Genomic DNA, 18,768 nt, shown 5'->3' with positions numbered 1-18,768 from the left:
CTACTTTAGAGCAGTATTTTTCAACTGGTTTTAACAAAGGGTACACCTATGACATGACCCAGTTGCTTGAGCTTAGTTGTGCCATTTGAGACTGTGCATGCCTGGCTTCCAACAGCTGCTCCAGATGGGCACGTGTCTGTTCTAGGTCCTGTGTCATGCCTGCCAGGCCTGCATCTATTTTGAATATATTTCAGAAATGGAAGTGGACACTGTATTTAGGCAACTAAATAGAGCCCCATAGTCTTATCTGGGATGTGTCTCCAAATTGTTTGTGTGTAATCCAACGAAAGTCCAGCTAAATGTTTAATGTATGGTTTTCACTTGCATTTTCTCCCATGTCAGTTTGTTCCCTTACTTGTGTGCATGTAAACAGGTACTTGAGCAAGGCTGATTGGAAGCTGGGGAGTATAACATAGTGCTGGCTGATCGGCCTGTGTATGGGGCCGTACAGGGATAGGACTTCAACATCACCTTCAGAAATGGTTCTTAACACTGAGTCTTTTCTCTCCAGGTTTGCGTTCTAGATCTGCGGAAGTAAAAGTGAAATGTTTTAGAAGAAATTTCAAATGGACCAGCAGTGAATGTGTGGGGAGAAGCACTCTTCAAAACTATTCTTAACAGCTCCAGAACTGTACGAACTTGATCAAAGTTAGAGTGTACCGTGAAACCAACTCTCCCTGGCCACAGGTGTCTAGTATTTTGTCCGTAACCTTCATCAAGGAGTAAAAACGCAGTCACTTCAGAGGGGGAGGGAATGGTTTCCACCTGGAACATTCAGCCTTGGAAGCATGAAGCCACCAGCTAGGCATTGCACTGTTTGGTTTGCGTCTGAGAACTTGCTCTGATGGCTGGGAAAAAAAAGCTGTGCCAAAAAAAATTAATAAAAAAAAAAAAAAAAGAAAAATGCTGTGATAAACCAAAAGGGAAAAAAAAAATCCTCCTCCATGCGGTGTTGTATTTTTTCCTTCCAATTTGGACACTACAGTTGCTCTCCCAAAGGACGTTCAAAGACCAGTTTGTACTGATGAAATGCTCAACTTTGTAATCACAACACTTTCTATTTTCTAGACTACTTTTTTTGTTCAGTGGTTTTTCTATCAGCTGGAATATTACAGCCTGGAGGATCCCAGGCTTAGGATGAAACTTTTGTTTTCCTTTTATTTCTCCCTTCCACTCCCAACTTCTCCTTCCTTTTTTTTCTCCTCTTTCTTCTTGCCCTTTTTTTTTTCTTTTTTCCCTGTATGCCCATAGTAGATGCAGCCAGGTGGACATGACAATGAAAATTTTTGACAGACTGCTTCTCCTCTCTTCTCTCTCTTCCTTTTCCTTTCTTTCTCTCCGTTTAAAAGAAAAAAAAATCCTCCATGCTTCAGATCTTAGCGTCTCAAGGGCACTTTCAGCAAATTGTGTAATAAGTGCTTTATATAAGAATGCAGTGCTGGGGAAGATTTTTACAGGAGAAAGATGACTTTTAACAGAAAGAACCCAGTGTATTTTTGGAAAAAAAATATTTTTTATGTTAAACAGTTTTAAAAGCCTAAAATGGCCACCAAATGTAGACCAGTTGTGTAATTCAAGCAAAAAGAATGACACAGAGTTCAAGGAACATGAAAGGTGCAGTATCCTTTTTCTCTTCTCTGTCAGAAAGTGCTGTAAGAAAAAATGCCATTTGATACAATAAATGCCAGTCATTTACTAAGAGTCCTCTTCCAGCAGCCAGCCATTTATATAGTCTCATTTCATTTTGTGGCTGTTTGATGATGTACACTTACTAAAAGGGGTTCATAAGTTTGAGGCTATAAATATAGCATTCATTTTTTGAGTCCGTATTTTCGTTTATCCTCGGTAACCAGGGGAAAACGCTTGTGTATCTTCTTTCCTCTAGAGATAGTTCAGATTTCATACAGAACGTGGTTCTGAGCAGTGTGGTCCTCCACTATTCGTCCCGCTCAGCTGTTTCTATTCCAATAAGTCAGTGGGATTTTGCCACTGACTTGATGAGACCAGTTGAACCAAGATATATTGACTGCAGCTATTGCTGCTGAAGAGTGGCCTCTTGCCAAGCTCCTGTCCATCCATGGTCAGCCCGTGCCCAGAAGCAGGCTCTTCCATTGCATCTGGCAGCATGTGGTGCTGCTGTCACCTCAGCCGTGCGTGTGCTGCGTGCTACAAGGAAAGCTTTGGGTCTGCACTTGGCAGCTCACTGCCCAGACAGGGTTAGCCTTGAGGGTGTCCGCAGTGCAGTGCTCAGAAGACCACGTAGAACTCTCCATTAGGTGAGGACATGATAAAGGATACATAAATTATATCTCGACATACATACCACTATAAAGTTATAGTGGGTGAAATGATCGGAATGACAATAAAGACTTCCAAAGCACCACCTATCCACTTTGGACAAGATTTCCTTACTGCACGCTAGACATCTGCAGGGATGCCTGCTGAAGACTACATTACTCTTAAGAGCAAATGGTGGATGCAAAGAAGTATGCATAGGCAGAGTTTACTGAAAGTGCTGTGAACTATAAGGCAACCTTGGGGTGATGGCAGCCATTACTTAGACAAATCCTCAGAACTGGCTGAGTCAAACAGGTGTCCTCTCTAGATGCAGGCTAGGCTAGGATTTGTAGGAGAGACAAAAACACCCAAGGAGAGAACCCCCTTAACATCACATAGTACCTTCCGGCCCAGAGTCGCTATTTCTGTAACACGGGACCTTCCCTTTGACCACAGCTGCTGAAGTGGTGACTTGATGTGAGCAAAACCAAAACCAGAGCCCTAGTGCTGAACTGGTGGTGTAAGACCTGCCATCATGGCATCATCACGGCACCATGGAATTTGTATGTCATTTATTCTCCTGTGTTTTTCTCTCTTTATGCTTGCACCTGTACAGTATCTTAGTGCTTCCAGTGGAACCAGCCACTGCCAGCTTCAGCTGCACTTCTTAAAGATACACATTTGTAAAGGAAAAAAGTATGAAAAGAAATCACTGCTAAAAGGGTTACTCAGTCCCGAGGTGAAAACAGTTATGTGGGATTTTGGTTATTAATGACAGTTAGGCTTGCTTCTAATTTATATCAAAGAACTGGACACTGGAAGGTGTCAAGGATTATTTTTGGTGTTAACTGTGTTTATGTGTTGGTTTTAGATTTCTGCTCCAAGAGCATGGGCTGTAGATGATCACGTGGCAGTTTTGCACTGTTTTATAATAACCACGTGTACATACTAATTTAAAGTCACTACTTTAAAAAAAAAGTACTTGCTCGAAGAGAGACTTTAATACAAAGGTTTAATGTGGTTTTATAAAGCACGGTTGGGTCGATGATTTGATTACAATCATTGCATGTACACGGTTAACTTCCTAAGCTGCTTTTGGGTGGCATTTCTGAGAAGGCAGCACAGAAGCACCCAGCCTGCAGAGAGCGGAGGCCAGCGCAGATGGGGCCCTGGCCTTGCCTCTGTCCCGTGAGTGACACCTGAGTAGACCAGACCTCAGGGTTCAGAGATGAGGTCACCCAGTCTGCGTTCAGCGACACCGCATAGCTGCTTGGCCACATAGCCGGTGTTCCATGGTTGTTCCCGGGATAGCTGCGGTAGATAACTCGGCAGTGTCCGTGATGCCTGTTTCTTTTTTCTTTTTCCCTTTTTTAAATTGTCAGAACACCACCTTTCCTCTTCCCACCTGCATGAAGGTAAGAAGCCAAGAGAAACAGAATTTGAAAATCAGTTGGTTTGCAAAGTCTACGTGAGTTTGCTATACAGGCTTCCAGATTTGAAAGCAGTGTAGGTGAGGAGTTAAGAAAACTAACTTTCTTTCCCTCCCCAAGACTGAAAAATCCTCAGATATGGTAGTAGATAGCTTTCAGCTAAAGTGAGGGCAGCTATTAAGGAAGGCAGAAGATGTAGTCGCGAAGGTTAATCCTAGCCCAAGGAGCTGGTTCCTTTAGGAGGTGGGCAATGGGGACAGAGAGGCTTTTCCAGGCTGTAGTTCAACGTGGACATCCAAGCCAAGACCTGCAGAACTGCCCTCGTGGGAGCTCTCGCTTTCTTCCACTGCCACGGCGGCATCCCGTGGCTAGCAGTGCCTTTCTGCAGCTCCCCTGCAATAGAACAGCGTGAAGCAACAGGCCGGTGGACTTCCATTTTTTCCATACAATATTTTTTGATAAATTTTGTTTATAGTTCTTTGTAACAGAAGAGAAATTCAAAAATCTAAATGACCAAACAGGATTGTGAAACCATCAAGAGGCTTACTGGATTTTTATTATTGCTGGCTGTCTGGAACTGGCCTTGAAGTGGAAAAAAAAAACGTTTCTGAAAAACCACTCGACTCTGTGGGTTAGAAGGATACTGAATCTTTTATGTAGAAAACACTGGGTCCCTTGTGGGGCACTAAAGGGCCTGACTTACAGGGTTATACACACATTAACCCCATGCTACATCTTAGAAATTTCCTTTTAATTTGTTTTAAAAAAAAAAAGAAAAAATAGCTAATTTTAGAGCCAAGTGAAGTGCACTTTGTCAAATGTAAGGGTCTGCTTTGTTTTTGGGTTTCTTTTTCTTTTTCCCTTTTTAATTTTTCCTCCTTTTTTTTCCTCCTTTTGCTTTTTTAAAAGATGTGGTTCTTTGTCAATTGCAGAAATGTTCTTTCAGCCACTCACTGAAATTCTGAATTCTGGCTTCTGCAGTTTTTATTGTCTGTGTCAGACTTGCAGCCAGACTTGGTTCTCATTTCAGCATTTCCCAGGTTCTGTTGAAACAACATCAACCCTTATTTTGTTTCTCCCCCACCCACACTTTCTTCAAATTCACCTTGTGTATTGTAGCTCATTTGTTTTAAGGAGAGAATCAACAGATCATATTCAGTGTCTTGAATAAATTGCTATATTTTGATATTAGAGAATTCTGTGCGTGTTGTTCCTTATTCTTTTCTGGATATTTTGCATCCTGCGCTTAAGAGCTGGGGTTGGGTGATTTAAGTTGTAATGTGGTGTCATGACCTAAAGGGTCACCCGACCTGTGGGTGTATAAGGCCCCCAACTGTGGGTTCATAGGATTTTGTAATACAGAAGGACATGCAGGCTCTATCCTCTAATTTTCTTAACTTTATTACGGATTACCTTAAATAAGCCCACAAATCACCATTAGCAAGTATACCTATGATTAAGAAAGCAAATATATACATATATCAAGCTATTACAAAGTAGTATCTGCAAGCAATAGTATAGCAACAATCAATAATGTAGCAGCAATTAATTGTAACAATGATCATTTATAGCAGCACCCAATAATAGCAGCAATGAAGTGTGTATATATATATAATATTCCAGGTTACAAAGCTATTACTAGTGAAGCAAACTTATAAATAATGTAGCAGCAGATAGATATACTTACAGTAGGTTACTGACACGTATATATGTGGCACCAAGCACATTAGACAGATCTCAGAAGAGGCCCAACCATCCCAGAGGTGGGACAACAAACCAGACCAGCCCCAGCCGTGGGCTCAGGAAGGGAACAATAAAACAACAGGCAGAGTCTCACTTCAAAGATGGTCCGTGTCACGGAGTTTGGAGTCAGCCAGGCATCCCTGGGAAGGGTCCAAGGTCTTGTAGAAAGTTCATGCAGATCTGTTCAGGAAAGGGACAAGTATGTTCAGCACAGGAAGAATGAGAAGCTCTGTTTTGGATAGAGAGTAATTTTTATATCATAGAGACATAAGAGGTTGTAGGACACCACCACTTTGAGCTGTAAATTTCTAGTTTTCACCTGGGACAGCCAGATGATTTCTATTCTCTCAGACCAATTTTTATGTTTCAGGACTTTCCCTGTTGCAGTTAGAACAGCCAATGACAGTTACCAATTCTTGCTTTCTCAGGATGTTTTCCCAGTTTTCCAGACGTTTTCAGCTTTTCAGATAATAAGTAATCATAACAGTTCCTTGGTTTTGCGTTTATTGAGGGTATCTCAGGATGTCTCCAGTTCCTACGTACCCAGCTGCACTTCAAAGATACTGGCTGTGCTTCTCAAGAATGCTTCTGGTTCCCAGGCTCACAGCTCCCAGGCTGGCAGGCAGTGTCTCTCTCAGTATTTCAGCAGATATCATGTGTTCAGTACTTTTTCCCTTTTAACCAGGTCACCTTTATGGCTACTCACATCACATCTTTATTGTTCAGTTTTATTTTCCCCCCCGTGATGCATTTATTGGAAATCTAAGCAGCTGGTAAGAAACTAATTTGAGTAAGATGGGGTTGAAGTACTTTTTAAAAGTTTCCTTAAAAAAGTTTCCTCAAACGGAAGTTTCTCCAAATAAAATAAATTGGACTCTAGTTCTGATCAAAGTAAGTTGTTAATTTTTCTTTAAGCTAGTGAGGCTTAAATTCAGCTTTGCTTGAGTGGTTGGAGGTTTTTGAAGAACTTCAGAATATTCCAGTTTGTGCGGTGGGAGTGGCAGTCATCGCCTCTGGCAGGAGCTCCCATGTGCACCATCTCATAGTCTCTCTCTCTCTGCTTGGGGTTCGTGGCACTGACACCTCAAAGGATATAGTGGGGGTTTTTAGCTTTAACAGGCTGAAAGTTGTGTGTTTTTTAGATGGGTTTTTTTTTCCACAAAATGGTACCCACAATACTTAGTGGGGGATTCAACATGAAACGTGGGATTTTTGCTTTATGACCGTGTAACAATGTTGACCATTCACCTAAGCTAAGGCTGAAAGATTGTCAAAAGTCCTCAAACAGAATTAGTGCTCAGATCAAACAGAGTCTTATGTGCCGCATCTAATTTTTAGGTGTTTAAGGACCGAGAGCATTAAGTTAGGATTGATAAATAACTTTTGGGAAGATTCAAGTGCTAGAAAAACTGGTATGCTGATGATGAGCACCCAACCACAGCATCAAATACTCAAAAAAGGGAAAGTAATGCCCTTTCATGCCACTTGTCTCAGTTTGTGCTCTGAAATTTGCACAATATTAATGTACAATTAATTCCCTGTAACTACGAGTTGAAAGCAGTAGGACAAATATGTTTGTTCAGCTTTCACAAGACCAGGAACCACCAGCAGACTTCATAACAGTTTCTCAAAATAAAGAATGTGAGAGCTAAGGAGGCAAACACTGTGGGGCTAGAGCTTTAATAGGTAGCGCTATATAAAAGCTCTCACCTTACCTGCTTCTTAAATAAACACTATATGATGGTCCTATTTTTAGTCACGTCATTTCCAGGCATGTTTCAAAAAATATGTGACTGTCAAACTAAAATTGTAGTTTAGTTTTCCTTTATTTATCCTATAAATATTTACTTAGCCTGTGAACTATTTGACAACTAACACTGGAAGCATTGAGCAGTCCTAAACACTTGCTTTTCACTTCTGTCAGCATGCAGTACAATAAAAGGGTATTTGTTAGAGCTATTCGGGAAAGGTGTAATATTGCAGGATCTCACTCAAACCCACTTCTTTCCCTGCCATATTTCTGTGTATCATTTCCCGTCAAGGGACAGATCAGCTTCGTCCATTAAGAGCATATGCAATTTCATATCTAAGCTCCATGGTACAAAAAGTAATTTTTAAAGCTTTGAAGTCTCTTAAGTGAAGAAATGACTCACTTGGCAAGGAATTTATCATCCTTGCTGACTCCTTTCCCAACAGGAAGGAAGATCTTTGCTTCCTTAGAGATAGTTTTTTTCTGTTTCCTTTTGAATATATTCACAAACCCAAAAGAATACAAAACCTAATAACCACAGGAAAGCAGCTATATCCTCTTTTCCTGCTGTAAGGTCCAACGTCTTCTACCTTCACAGAAGCAGCCTTGGTTTCACTGTGTAAATCATTAGTATCCATCCCACTACAAAAGATCAAGAAAAGGTTCTGCTCATCTCTTTCCAAATCCTTCCCATTAATTACTGGGACAAACTTGGCATCCTCGTCCTTCACTGGACTAATGCAGCACAGTAAGAAATGCACAACAAATGAGAATGGATTTAGTTGCAAAGCACTGCCATTCTGTAGTTCCAAAACTGAAAATTTGCTCTCTAGGCTTCTGAAAATCAGTGGTGTCAAGTGAGCATCGTGTCCTACAAGCTGTGTTGCAGTTCCTGAAAAACTCTGAGTATTTTCTTCAAGGGAAAAACAGAAAGCTCAAGCCATTAGAAGGGTTTTTGAGACTTTCTGCAATCCTTACAGCCATGGTGTCCTGCCAGCTGGGCTGAAGGATGTCGAGAGAGTACTGTCAGTGAGGACACTTAGGTTGGATGGGATCACAGACTCCTGAGAATAACAGAAATCTGATGGGAAAAGTCCGCAGCATGGTGTTGCCATCTGCTAAGTCCTGGACAATGGCTGTTTATCAGCTTCTTTCCCAGACGCTAGTTTGGGGAGAATCGTGAGAAATTCCTGCGCAATAAGATGACCATGTCTAATCATCTACCCACTCACCTTCCTCCACGGAGGATGACGCAGGCAGAGAGCCTGTGGTTCAGTCAGCCCACACAGACACCCATTATTTTTTTTGCATATCCACATTAAAGGTCTCATGACTTGATCAAGGAATACAGATCAAAGCAGTTAAAAAAAAATTAAACCTTTCTAATCTACCAACTTTTAGGATGACATTCTTACATGGGCCTGCTTCAGTACAGAGACATTGCTGAAGACTGGAGAAAAATTTATAAAAATCTTTTCACAGACAAGAAACATCAGCTTTTAACAGAAAATCCTAGATTTCCTAGATAGAGTGGTTAAAAAAATGTGATGGTACAAAAAAAAAGTGCTCTGGACTCTGCAAAAGATTGATAGGTTCAGGTGAAGGTGTTGGTATGGAAAAAAACAGCATTTCTCATCACTGCACAAGTTCCACCAGCCCTCCTGAGACTAGGGAAGCTAATTGAAGACCCCTTACCAACAAAAAACTCCATTCTTATCAATACACACCAGCGCATTTCTGCCTGTTTTTTGTTTTTGCAGTGTCACAGAAGCAAGCAGAAATTATCAGCGCTCAGGTGTGGAGAGAGGGACTAATCTGTGCACAGCTCTAAGCTGAGAACATGTCCCACAGCTTTCCCTGACAAACCCTACATAAGAAAACCCTACTTAAAAAAAAAAACCACCAACACCCTCATCCGTTACTTGAACCACATCTATTCTGGTAGGAACTGAACTCACAGCAGCACCTCTAGCAGAACAGAAAAAAATTAATTTTATTACTTATTGCCATTTGGTCATTCCTTTCCATGTTCTGAACCACAAAAGTGTTGGTGCTCATTCCTCCTTTGGTGGAAAGATGAGCTGATCAGCTCCAAAAATGAAATTAATTTAAGAGAATGAAGAGTATCTTCCTTTCTGCTCTACAATTTTGACCTAATTCATTAATACTGTCTTTCTTGCTATGCCCTGTATGTCTTGGGCTGGGGAAGCTATTACTGCCCAGCAAGAGCTGTGTATCTGGATTCTTTTCTAAGGTGGACTTCCTCTTTGGACTTGCTTCTCCCAAGCAAATATCCTGCAGTAGCCTCTTGGGGGGTCATGTAACAGACTACTGCTTGAGGTGGTTGAAATAAAACAAAACCAACTTAACACCCCAACTGTCATTGTAAAATGGACCTGAAAAAAAAAAAAAAAACAAACCTGAGAAGACAAAACAATGGCAATTTAACAGGAAAATGTTGCTGGAATTTTTTATGGTGTTTTTGAAGGATATTTGGGGGCGGTAGTGAATTGCATGTTGAAATTTTATTTCAAAGAAGATGTAAGTTTTGTAAACAGAATATTTGTTTATCATTTCGGTAGTGTCTTGTGGGGAGCTTCCTGGTGGTGTTTTTTAACAAGAGGTATTAACATTTGGGGAGAGCCACCAAAAAAAAAAAATTTATAATTTACCCATCATCAGAAACTATGAAGTTTTAATGTTAAAACCTAAGGAGTACTTACATGTGTGCATGTGTGTGTGTTCCTACATATGTGTGCACTGACACATGGGTTGTTTGTGGAATTGTGCCTAAATATTTATCAGTTTCTTTCACAAGTGTCTACAGGAGCAGAAGAAGCAACCCCACAGTTTCATAGGTATGATCGGAATCTCACCTGACATAAAATGAATCCATTAACTGGGTATATACAGTGTGATATCTTCATAAAATAAACTAAAACCATACATACCATTTTTGTCTCCCAGTAATGTACCAATAAAACTGAAACCTGAAACAGGTGCCATGAAAAAAGTAATTTTTTTTAAAGGTTTTACAGCCCTGTAGCCAACAGGCTGGTGCTCAGGCAGCTCTGCTGACAGATGCCAATGCTGTGTCTGGCTGCACCCGGACCAACCTCGCAGCCCCAGCAGGAGCTCTGGGCACAGGACTGCAGCTCCCTGGGCTCCCCCTGTAAAAATAAATGCTGCCAAACTGGAGTGAAGGGTCGCCTACCATGGGCCTATAAAGTCAGCATCGCTTGTGTTTCTTGTCTCCTTTTGACCTAGTGAAGAATTAATGTCATGAGCAGGGTGGAGAGGCTCCAAGAGGCAGGATCAGGACTGGTTTGATGGCCGTCATCAGCAGCAGCACTGGCACTTGTGTGTCCCACCACCCTGCTCTCTGGGGGATGATAAACGCAACTAGAAGAGAGGAACAATTCCCAGACTCTTGTGTCTGCCTTTATGTCTTCAGCTCACTCGCTCGTGCCTTTCACAAGTTTCCAGTTATTCAACATCAGCCTCATTACCATCTAAGTCATAAAGCTCACTAGTGTCAGGCCCCAGCAAACAAAGGAGAAAAGCCTCTATTACATTTAAAGATATTTATTAAACAGTCTTCTGTGTTTAGCAAAAAGTATTTTGTTAATGTAGATGTGATTTTTTTCATTTAAATTCAAACATTATATTGAAAGAATCTGGGTATACCAGCTTTCAGACTATAAAATCCCTGGGAACTAAGGAAAAAGCCTCCTTATCTGGCCTCCGCCGTATTGTTCTGGGTGTAATTGCATTCCTAGGGGATGGCTGACTGCCTGACACGGGTGTTAGCAGAGCTGGGTTGTTACCCAGAGCACTTAGCACGGCTAGGGGAATGCCTCTGATCCTTGGCAAGTCGTGTCTGGTGCCTTGAGGAAAGGGCTGTTGAGAAGAATGTTGTGCTCCTTGTCACATGGAGGCGCATGACCAGGGGCAGGGTGGGAGGACTCCGGCATTTCATTGCCACATAAAATGTGGCTCTTGATTGAGCACTTTAGCTTAAGGAGAGAGTTGCATTGTTGCTTTTTTTTTCTTTTTTTAAAATTTCTTTTCCTCAAGGAAATTCACTCAAGATCTGCTGTAGCAGGCAAAAACAGGAGCAGATGCTATCACGTGGCTACAGCTGCAATGAATGGCTGCCAGGATTTTCATGCTGTCCTGAGCCTTGGTGCCCTCTGATGGGGGAGGATGCTGCAAGGACAAACCAGCCAACACAGCTGGTTTCTCACATTGTGCAAAAAAACCTCACTGCACTGCTTTAAAACCATGTCTTTAACAGGTGCCTTTTTTAATAAGCATCATTAAAGAGGTCGTGTTTGGTTTTACACATTTTCAAGACTTTCCAGGAGGCTCACAGACACATGAGTGCGTACCTCTCCGGAGGCAGTTGGAGAGCAAGGATCCACGGCCTCCATTTACCCTCTGTGTCCTTCTCAGCTGTGCTGTGTGAAAGCATTCAGTAGGTCACAGGAGGCAGAGGAAAGCTGGTGAAAAACTAGGGCAGAACAAGGCTTCGTCAACAAAAGTTGTCTTTATTAACAGACATGCTGTCGTCCTGCTCTCCAGAGGGAGGAAACCATCTCAATCCATCACAGCTCTTCTCTACCCCTTAAGATCCCTTAAGATGGAAACCCCGGGTTCCTTCCCACAGAAGTGAAGGCAGAGGCTGCCTGACTCTCATCACCAGGGCATGAAAAGAGACCCACAGTCCCCTTGGGTACCGCCACTTGCAACAGGACAGGGCCACAGGCAGTAGTGAACTGCCACCTTGACAGCCTCTCCAGCTCAAGCACTGGCTTTGCAAAGAGACAAATGTCCCCTGTGGAGAAGCCTGAAAGCTTAAAAAGTTTCTTGCCACCCCAAAATGCGATGAGCCCCAGTGACCAAGAGATGAGGAAGGAGCACAAAATCTTCCCATCAGTTTCATCACGGGATGGTTTCCATGATGTCAGTGTCCTTGCTCCCCACTCCTCCCTGCTGCTGGGGAGGGGAATGTGGTGCTGCCACTCATAAACCCTGGAGAAGTAACGAGGCCTGATGAAAAAGGTGCAATAAGCCCCCCCTTCTGATGTTACAAAGAGAAGTGGGGTCTTGAAAGCTGTCTCAGGCTTGTTTTAACTGTAGATCTTCTCATTTATAAATGGATGATATAGAGTCCTTTTATACATGTACGTCTTTTCCAGTGGATGCTGAGGTGGATTTCACAGCTGTCTTTCTATTGCATTCAGGCCACACAAATTAGTTAGTGGGCTTTTTTGGCATACTGACTTTTTTTTTAACTGTCTGATATTATTTCTTAAATTGACTGTGTTATTTTTATACAAATATTATTTTTACCTTTGGGCAAGTAAAGAATACCCAGTTTCTTCTATTCAAGCTTCCCAGGGCAAATTTACCTGTTGTAAGTTTTTATTCAGATTAAGATCATACCATACTCATATTTGTAAATATAAATGACTGGATGATTTCCATTCAGAGGCCATATAGAGAGACACACTAGCATGCATGGCTGTTAGAAATAGTGGTTTCTAACCACAGCAGACTAACACCTCCCATTGGAATTCCCTTCCTTTACAGAGATGACAGCCATCATGTGACACACAGCAAAACCACCTGCTCCCTCATTTTCCTGAGTTAATTCAGTCTCCAGATCCCGCAAAAGGCTCAGACTAGAAAATGCTCAGCACGTGCTCCCAGCTCAGAAACAGTAACACGAGCTTCTTTAACATCCATTTCTTTAACATCCGTCTGTGCCCAACACCTGACCAAAAGACCTAACGGGGTGAGGGTGAGAGCCCAGATCACAGGAGGCTTTGAATTGCAGACTGGCTGAGGTGGAAAGGACCTCTGGAGGTCACCTGGTCCAACCCTGCTCCAGCAGGGTCACCTGAAGCTGGTTGCCCAGGACTGTGATACTGGAAATAGACGTCAGACCCAGGCACTTCCAGTGCTTGCCCCCTGGGGCAGCTCCTGTAAAACGGACGCCTGCCTTTTGGGAGTTGAATTAAGACTACAAACTGTTTTCAGAGAAGCCAACACAGTGTCACCAGATGGCAGCAGGTTTCGATCCCCCACTAAGGTAAAATTGGATTCATGCCAGTGCTGTGAAAACTGAGGCTTTGCCTTTTAAAACAGAGCCTTCCCTTGGTCTAGCCAACAGGTTTTTAACCTGTTTAACCAAACAAAATGGAAATGTGAATTTAAACCAGCCCTGTACAGCTTCCTGTGTAAAAGCTGCACTCTTCTCACAGAAGGTTTTCCATAAAAAAACTAGTAGGAGAAACTCCAAGCTGAGTGGAGAGCTAGTGTCTGCTGGGGAGAAAAGCAATCACTTAGAGTATTTCTCTACATCTCTGCTAACTGCAAAATACTATATACTGTTCACCAAACCCGCAGCAGCAGCAGACCACATAAAGCTTCACAGGGACTGAAATAATTTTGGCGCTCATTCTGACTAAAGGGACTTTCACAGCTTCTTGTGGCTAAGACTTTCTGTCTGCAAAACCCTAATCTTATCTGGAAGTTGCCCAGAACACATCCCTCACTCAACATAGGATATTTTCATTTCAGCAGGATTGCTTATTTTACCTTCATCAGAAGCTAATTCTTTTTGGAGTGAGGAAAGGGAAAGTTAGGACACTTCTACTCTGAAGTATTTGTTTCCTCACCCTACACAGGTAAATCCCTGCTGAGAATTCTCCTGTGCTACCCTCACTCCATATTAACATCAGTTAGCATGCTCAGCATGAACACCCACACAAGCTGGCATTCCCGTGTCCTACACTTTTATATTATTTACACTGTTCCATGAAGCTTATGGCTTGTACACAGCCAAACTCTGGCTCTGACTCCATGAATTGCTTTTATATTAGTCCAACTTCCCAGATACGTTATAGCTTTTTCTAAAACTAAGGGCGTGATAGTCATTTGGGCATAAAAGGAATCTCTTGTAATACAGATAACTAACAGATACCTTTTTCTAGTAGTTCTTCAACACATCTTAATCTTTCATTCTGCTTGTAAAAGGTACTCAAAAGAAAAAAAATGAGATTAATACAGGCTCAGCCACACAGTGCTCTAGAAGAAAATACAGCTAACAACATATTAGATTCAAGTCTATTGTAAGTGATCACGTTAACTAATGTGCCAGTAAACACACTTGGCCTGAACCTGCCTTACCCCATACTAACTGTTAAAACACACATGACGTGTGAGGCATTGAAGGAGCCCATCAAATTCATTTTTTATCAGCTAACCACTTCACGAAATGGTCACTCCTGCAAAATGCAGAGAAGTCTGAAATAATTTCCAGGGCCCTAAGAACTCCCTAATCCTCGAGACATTGAAACTGAAATTTAGAGCTGAGCTTGCTACCTCTGAGACATAAGCATTTCTATATTAATAAGAAACATGGTCTTTTCTACACGTGGATGCCACCTTTGGCTCTCACTGTATTGCATTTGACCCTATTCACACAGCTCTGCGGCTGTGGTGGGCTCTGGCAAGGTCACCCACCCCTTTGGCCTTTCAACCCTCACTCTAACGATACCATCAGCAGCAAAACATCTTCTCAGAGCTTTCAGTTACACAGAACACACTAAAACATATCCATGCCTTCTGGTCCTTTCTGTAGATTGAGCCGTGCAAGTTCACAGCCCAGCAGGTCCTCGCTGTCCCACACACTTAAACATAGCGAGCAGGGACAAGGGCAGGCTAGGTGGGAACACACTCCAAACCACGGGGCTGTCAAAGGTCTAGGGGTGGCTACAGCGGTTCTCTTTCTAAGCATGATGGTCTGATTCCTTTTCTAGGGCTCTTTCAACCTTGTATAGTGTGAGCACACAGAAGCTGAAGAGAGCTAGAAAGACACCCGTTCCTGTTACCTGCGTGGAAGAAAGTGCTTTAGTTTGCTTTGGAGTATTGTTTGGGGTGTAAACACAAATGCTACCATCACCCAGTGAATTTTCTCAGCCTTTTGAAAACTTTACCTACAAATCCCCTAATGAGTTTAGCTCTCTGAGTGTTTAAGGTTTGCTTAGAGAGGTGCAGTGAAAGAACCAACTTTCCATACAGCTCACAGCATATCCTAGAGAATATAAACTGCCCGGGAAAATAGATTCAAATGCATCCCTGGATTTGACTGTACGACTGCTGCTTCTTCAGCTGCAAACTGCAATGTCCACACAGATGCATACCTGCTCCTTAAAGGATGAATGACCTAGATGTCACCTGGCCTGTCTTAAAATTACATTAGCTACTGTGTGGTTTAGTGATTTCATCTGGGATCACTGTGAACTTGAGGAATCCATGAAAATTTTAGAAGACCAGATAACTTTTCATCATGAATACACAAGGTCAACTTCTGAATTACAAGTCAAGTCCTGTTATACAGGGGATGGGGGGGAGAATCACATGTGGCATTTCACTTCCTAGCTTTCTCCATGTATCTGGTCTACAAGACCAGAGGAAGGGCTTAATCAGAGGTGTAGTTAGGACTTTGGTATTCAGACATATGGTGGACCTCATAAATGCGGAGCTTTGGTATGCAAGAAGTCTGCCTATTCAAGTAGTTTATTATTTTACTAGTGGTCATATTTCAGCTTTGCAACTAGCCTGAACATCTGGCCAAATAAAATAGTATAAAATGTATGAGACTGGCAGGTCAAATACAGTTTCATACATCCTCTTCCACCAACAGAGAACAGCTAGGAGTGTTTAAGAAAGTATTACAGGATATGAGAAGACACTTTTCCTGGAAGTTTTCATTTTATCTTCGAGGGCTTAAAAATAAGTTTTGGTGAATACAGAGAACACTTACTGTGTATGGTTGGATTTGATAAACTGGCTGGGAGGCAAGGAGGGTGTTAAATACAGGCAATTCTGCTGCACTGTTCTGTATGCATAGATATCATTTTTCTGAGATTTCACTACAGCAATTTTACTTCAGTGCATGTATTCAACTACTTCCTAAATTTTACAATTTTTTCCCTTCCATAAATTCAGAAAGGCTTTGTTGTGCTCTAATATGCCCAAAATACAAGAAGTTAAAATTGACAATTGCTATATACTCAAAACAGCACTTTAGCTACATATACTTTATTAGACAATATCTAATCTTGTTCCCTACTTACTTCTTCTCTGAGTCACACCTTGCTATTCCAGAGCAACAGCTGCATTCCTGCTCAAGAATGGGAGAGCTGTGTGACCGGGGAAGAGAGCCCCTCCCACAGACAGTAGAAGGTGAAGACCATAGACTCTGACTTCATCTACGGTCTTCAGTATTGACAAGATCTCTCCCTTGTTAACCCAAGCCATTTTTGAAACACACCTCAGAAAACAAACATTCAGGCAGAGACAAGCACTTCCCACATTCACCAGAGCAGGATGCCAGAATGCGTCTAAAAATAAGTGTATTTGAAGCGATCATAGCCTGGAAAACCAGATGCGGGAATTAACACACTACGATGACTATGCAGATACAAATTGTCATTGAAACAAAAACTAGGTTGTTTTTCTGTGTGCTGAAAAGCACACGGCTCTTCTCAGCAGAGAGTGGATGGCACACTTAAGAAGGCAGTATTTAGGTCGGTGTTACAGCTATACTGTTCAGAACATGGTGTATACAGCGTGCCCTCACTGACCCTTGGAGCACACATTTAGTTTCCCCCAAAATGAAGCCATCTGCAGCAGCTCGCGGCTGCCCCATGGCATGCATGTAGCAAGCACAAGCAGCAGGGGCAGTGGGAAGATGCACATCAAAAGCACGGTCCTGTTGGGAAGGGATGGGCACCCCCTGCAACACTTGGAGGAGGCAGTGATGTGCCTGAGTTGTTGAACGGTGAGGCAAGAACAAGGTCTGTGTGGGCTGAAATCAAATATGGTCGTGGTTGTGCATGAGCAGAACCAATTATCACCCCGTTTTAAGCTGTGGAGGAATGCTGCGTGCATCCACCAGAGGCTGGGAACGGCAGGTAAGGAAAGTCTCCTCATACATACTTCTTTTATAAGTTAAAAACCACTGTTGGTTTGCTCTGCAATGTCCCATATTGCTTTCTCAGTGCATCAGAATTAGTTTAACTGTCGCTCTTAAGCTCTCAGATGAGTCCTAATTTTTCCTGATGACATCCCAATAGATTACTAATGCATAGACACACCACACGCATCCCAAGAACAACCTTGAAAGAACAAGAAAAGGAGGGGAGCAAAGCACAGCCTTTGCAGCCCTGGCCCAGCACAGGGGTGCTCCAGCACCAGCAACCAGCTGGCACTGCTCAGGAACTGCTGGTAGCCTCGGGGGCCAGGGCCAGAGCACCCAGTCTGTCCCACTTGTGCCCCAGAGCAGCGAAAGGAAGGAGGGATTAGTTGTTCAGTCCTCTCACAGGGCCTCTTGCTACAGTCTGTCACCTCCCAAGTGCTTTCATGCCACATGATTATTTCTGTGAAGCCAGAGCCTGTTTATTTGATTTTAGAGTTTTGCAGCTTGGCCTACACCCCAGCATCTGAAAGGGTTTACAAAGAATTCCACCTCCGCTTTTTTCCTGCTATTTTGAACCCAACTGAGATGAGTTTTGCACAGAAAATATGGTCTCTATTTCAAAAGGATCAATATTACCTGATCTAAGTCCCTTGCTTTCTCTTCATACTTAGCTAAGAAAGAAATTAATGTGATGAAAAGAAACTATCTGGTGATCTGCCAGTATTTCTGACAACTAGAACAGCAATATAAAGCCATAAAATCACAAAGGTTTCTACAGTGCACAATGTAAAAATTTGCAACAAACCAAACCCAGCTCTGTAATGATCTGCCTAAATAACTATCCGAACATTGTTTAACACCTTTGTATGAAACAATAAGCTCAAGAAGGCAATTTATTTAAAATAGCAAATCAGTATTTTTCTGTATAGTTTCTGCTGACCCTGCGTCTCTAACCATCCTGGGATTCCCCTGAATAACACAGCAGCTTAAGCTTCGTGTTATTATGCACTAACCTTTCAGCTGTCTTCAACAACATCTTTTTTTTTTGCAATAGCTGGGACTGAACTGAGTTGGAAAAGGTGTGGACAGCCAGTGAAGTTCAGCCAAAGTGGATGTGAACAGGGTTTAAAAAATAGGTTTTGTTTTATGCCCAGCCCTGGCCACATGCTGAAGGCAGGGAGGTTACCCAGGCTCAAGGGGCTTCCACCATGACACCATGACATCGCTCAAACTGTATTGTAAACAGCTTCCAGCACAACCAGAGTTAAATTGTACTACTTCTACTTTTGATATGAAGTTAAAAGCCTGCGGTAGACACGGTCATCATTTTTTCTTAACTTTCAACCATTTTGGGGAATTATTTGGATATAGGTACTTAGGACACTGCACCAAAAGAGGTACATAACTGGGAAGATAAGGAGAATGGATTTAATATCTCTTCATTCAGCAGATGAAGACATAAAATAGAGCACACCTCAGAGAAAGGACAATGGATTCTACTTACTCTGGTTTTTGACGAGCACTCAGATCATCTAGGGGTTTTTTGCAAACATTATCTCTTAATGCACCTGCCC

The 18,768-nt window shown here is 42.3% G+C and overlaps 1 protein-coding gene and 1 long non-coding RNA gene across 13 annotated transcripts in view; one reads left to right on the top strand and one right to left on the bottom strand.

The window, feature by feature from the left end:
- Positions 1–4,903, top strand: part of TBL1X (transducin beta like 1 X-linked) — a 200,912-nt gene extending 196,009 nt beyond the window's left edge. For all 12 annotated transcript variants that reach the window (XM_074814871.1, XM_074814866.1, XM_074814865.1 and 9 more), the window contains one exon: positions 512–4,903. In XM_074814871.1, coding sequence (XP_074670972.1) covers positions 512–538 — 27 coding nt within the window. In that variant the 3' untranslated portion in view covers positions 539–4,903. The remainder of the gene's footprint in view (positions 1–511) is intronic.
- LOC141919394 (uncharacterized) lies at positions 3,621–6,506 on the bottom strand. Its single transcript, XR_012621968.1, has 3 exons — positions 5,770–6,506; positions 5,545–5,630; positions 3,621–3,682 (listed from the first exon to the last, which is right to left on the bottom strand). It is a non-coding gene; the product is annotated as an uncharacterized LOC141919394 (long non-coding RNA).
- Positions 6,507–18,768: the final 12,262 nt, after the last annotated feature.

Source organism: Strix aluco, chromosome 2 (assembly GCF_031877795.1).
Source record: "Strix aluco isolate bStrAlu1 chromosome 2, bStrAlu1.hap1, whole genome shotgun sequence".
Taxonomy (NCBI): domain Eukaryota; kingdom Metazoa; phylum Chordata; class Aves; order Strigiformes; family Strigidae; genus Strix; species Strix aluco.
Note: the sequence above shows the minus strand (reverse complement) of the source record. Positions and strands in the feature narration are given on the sequence as shown.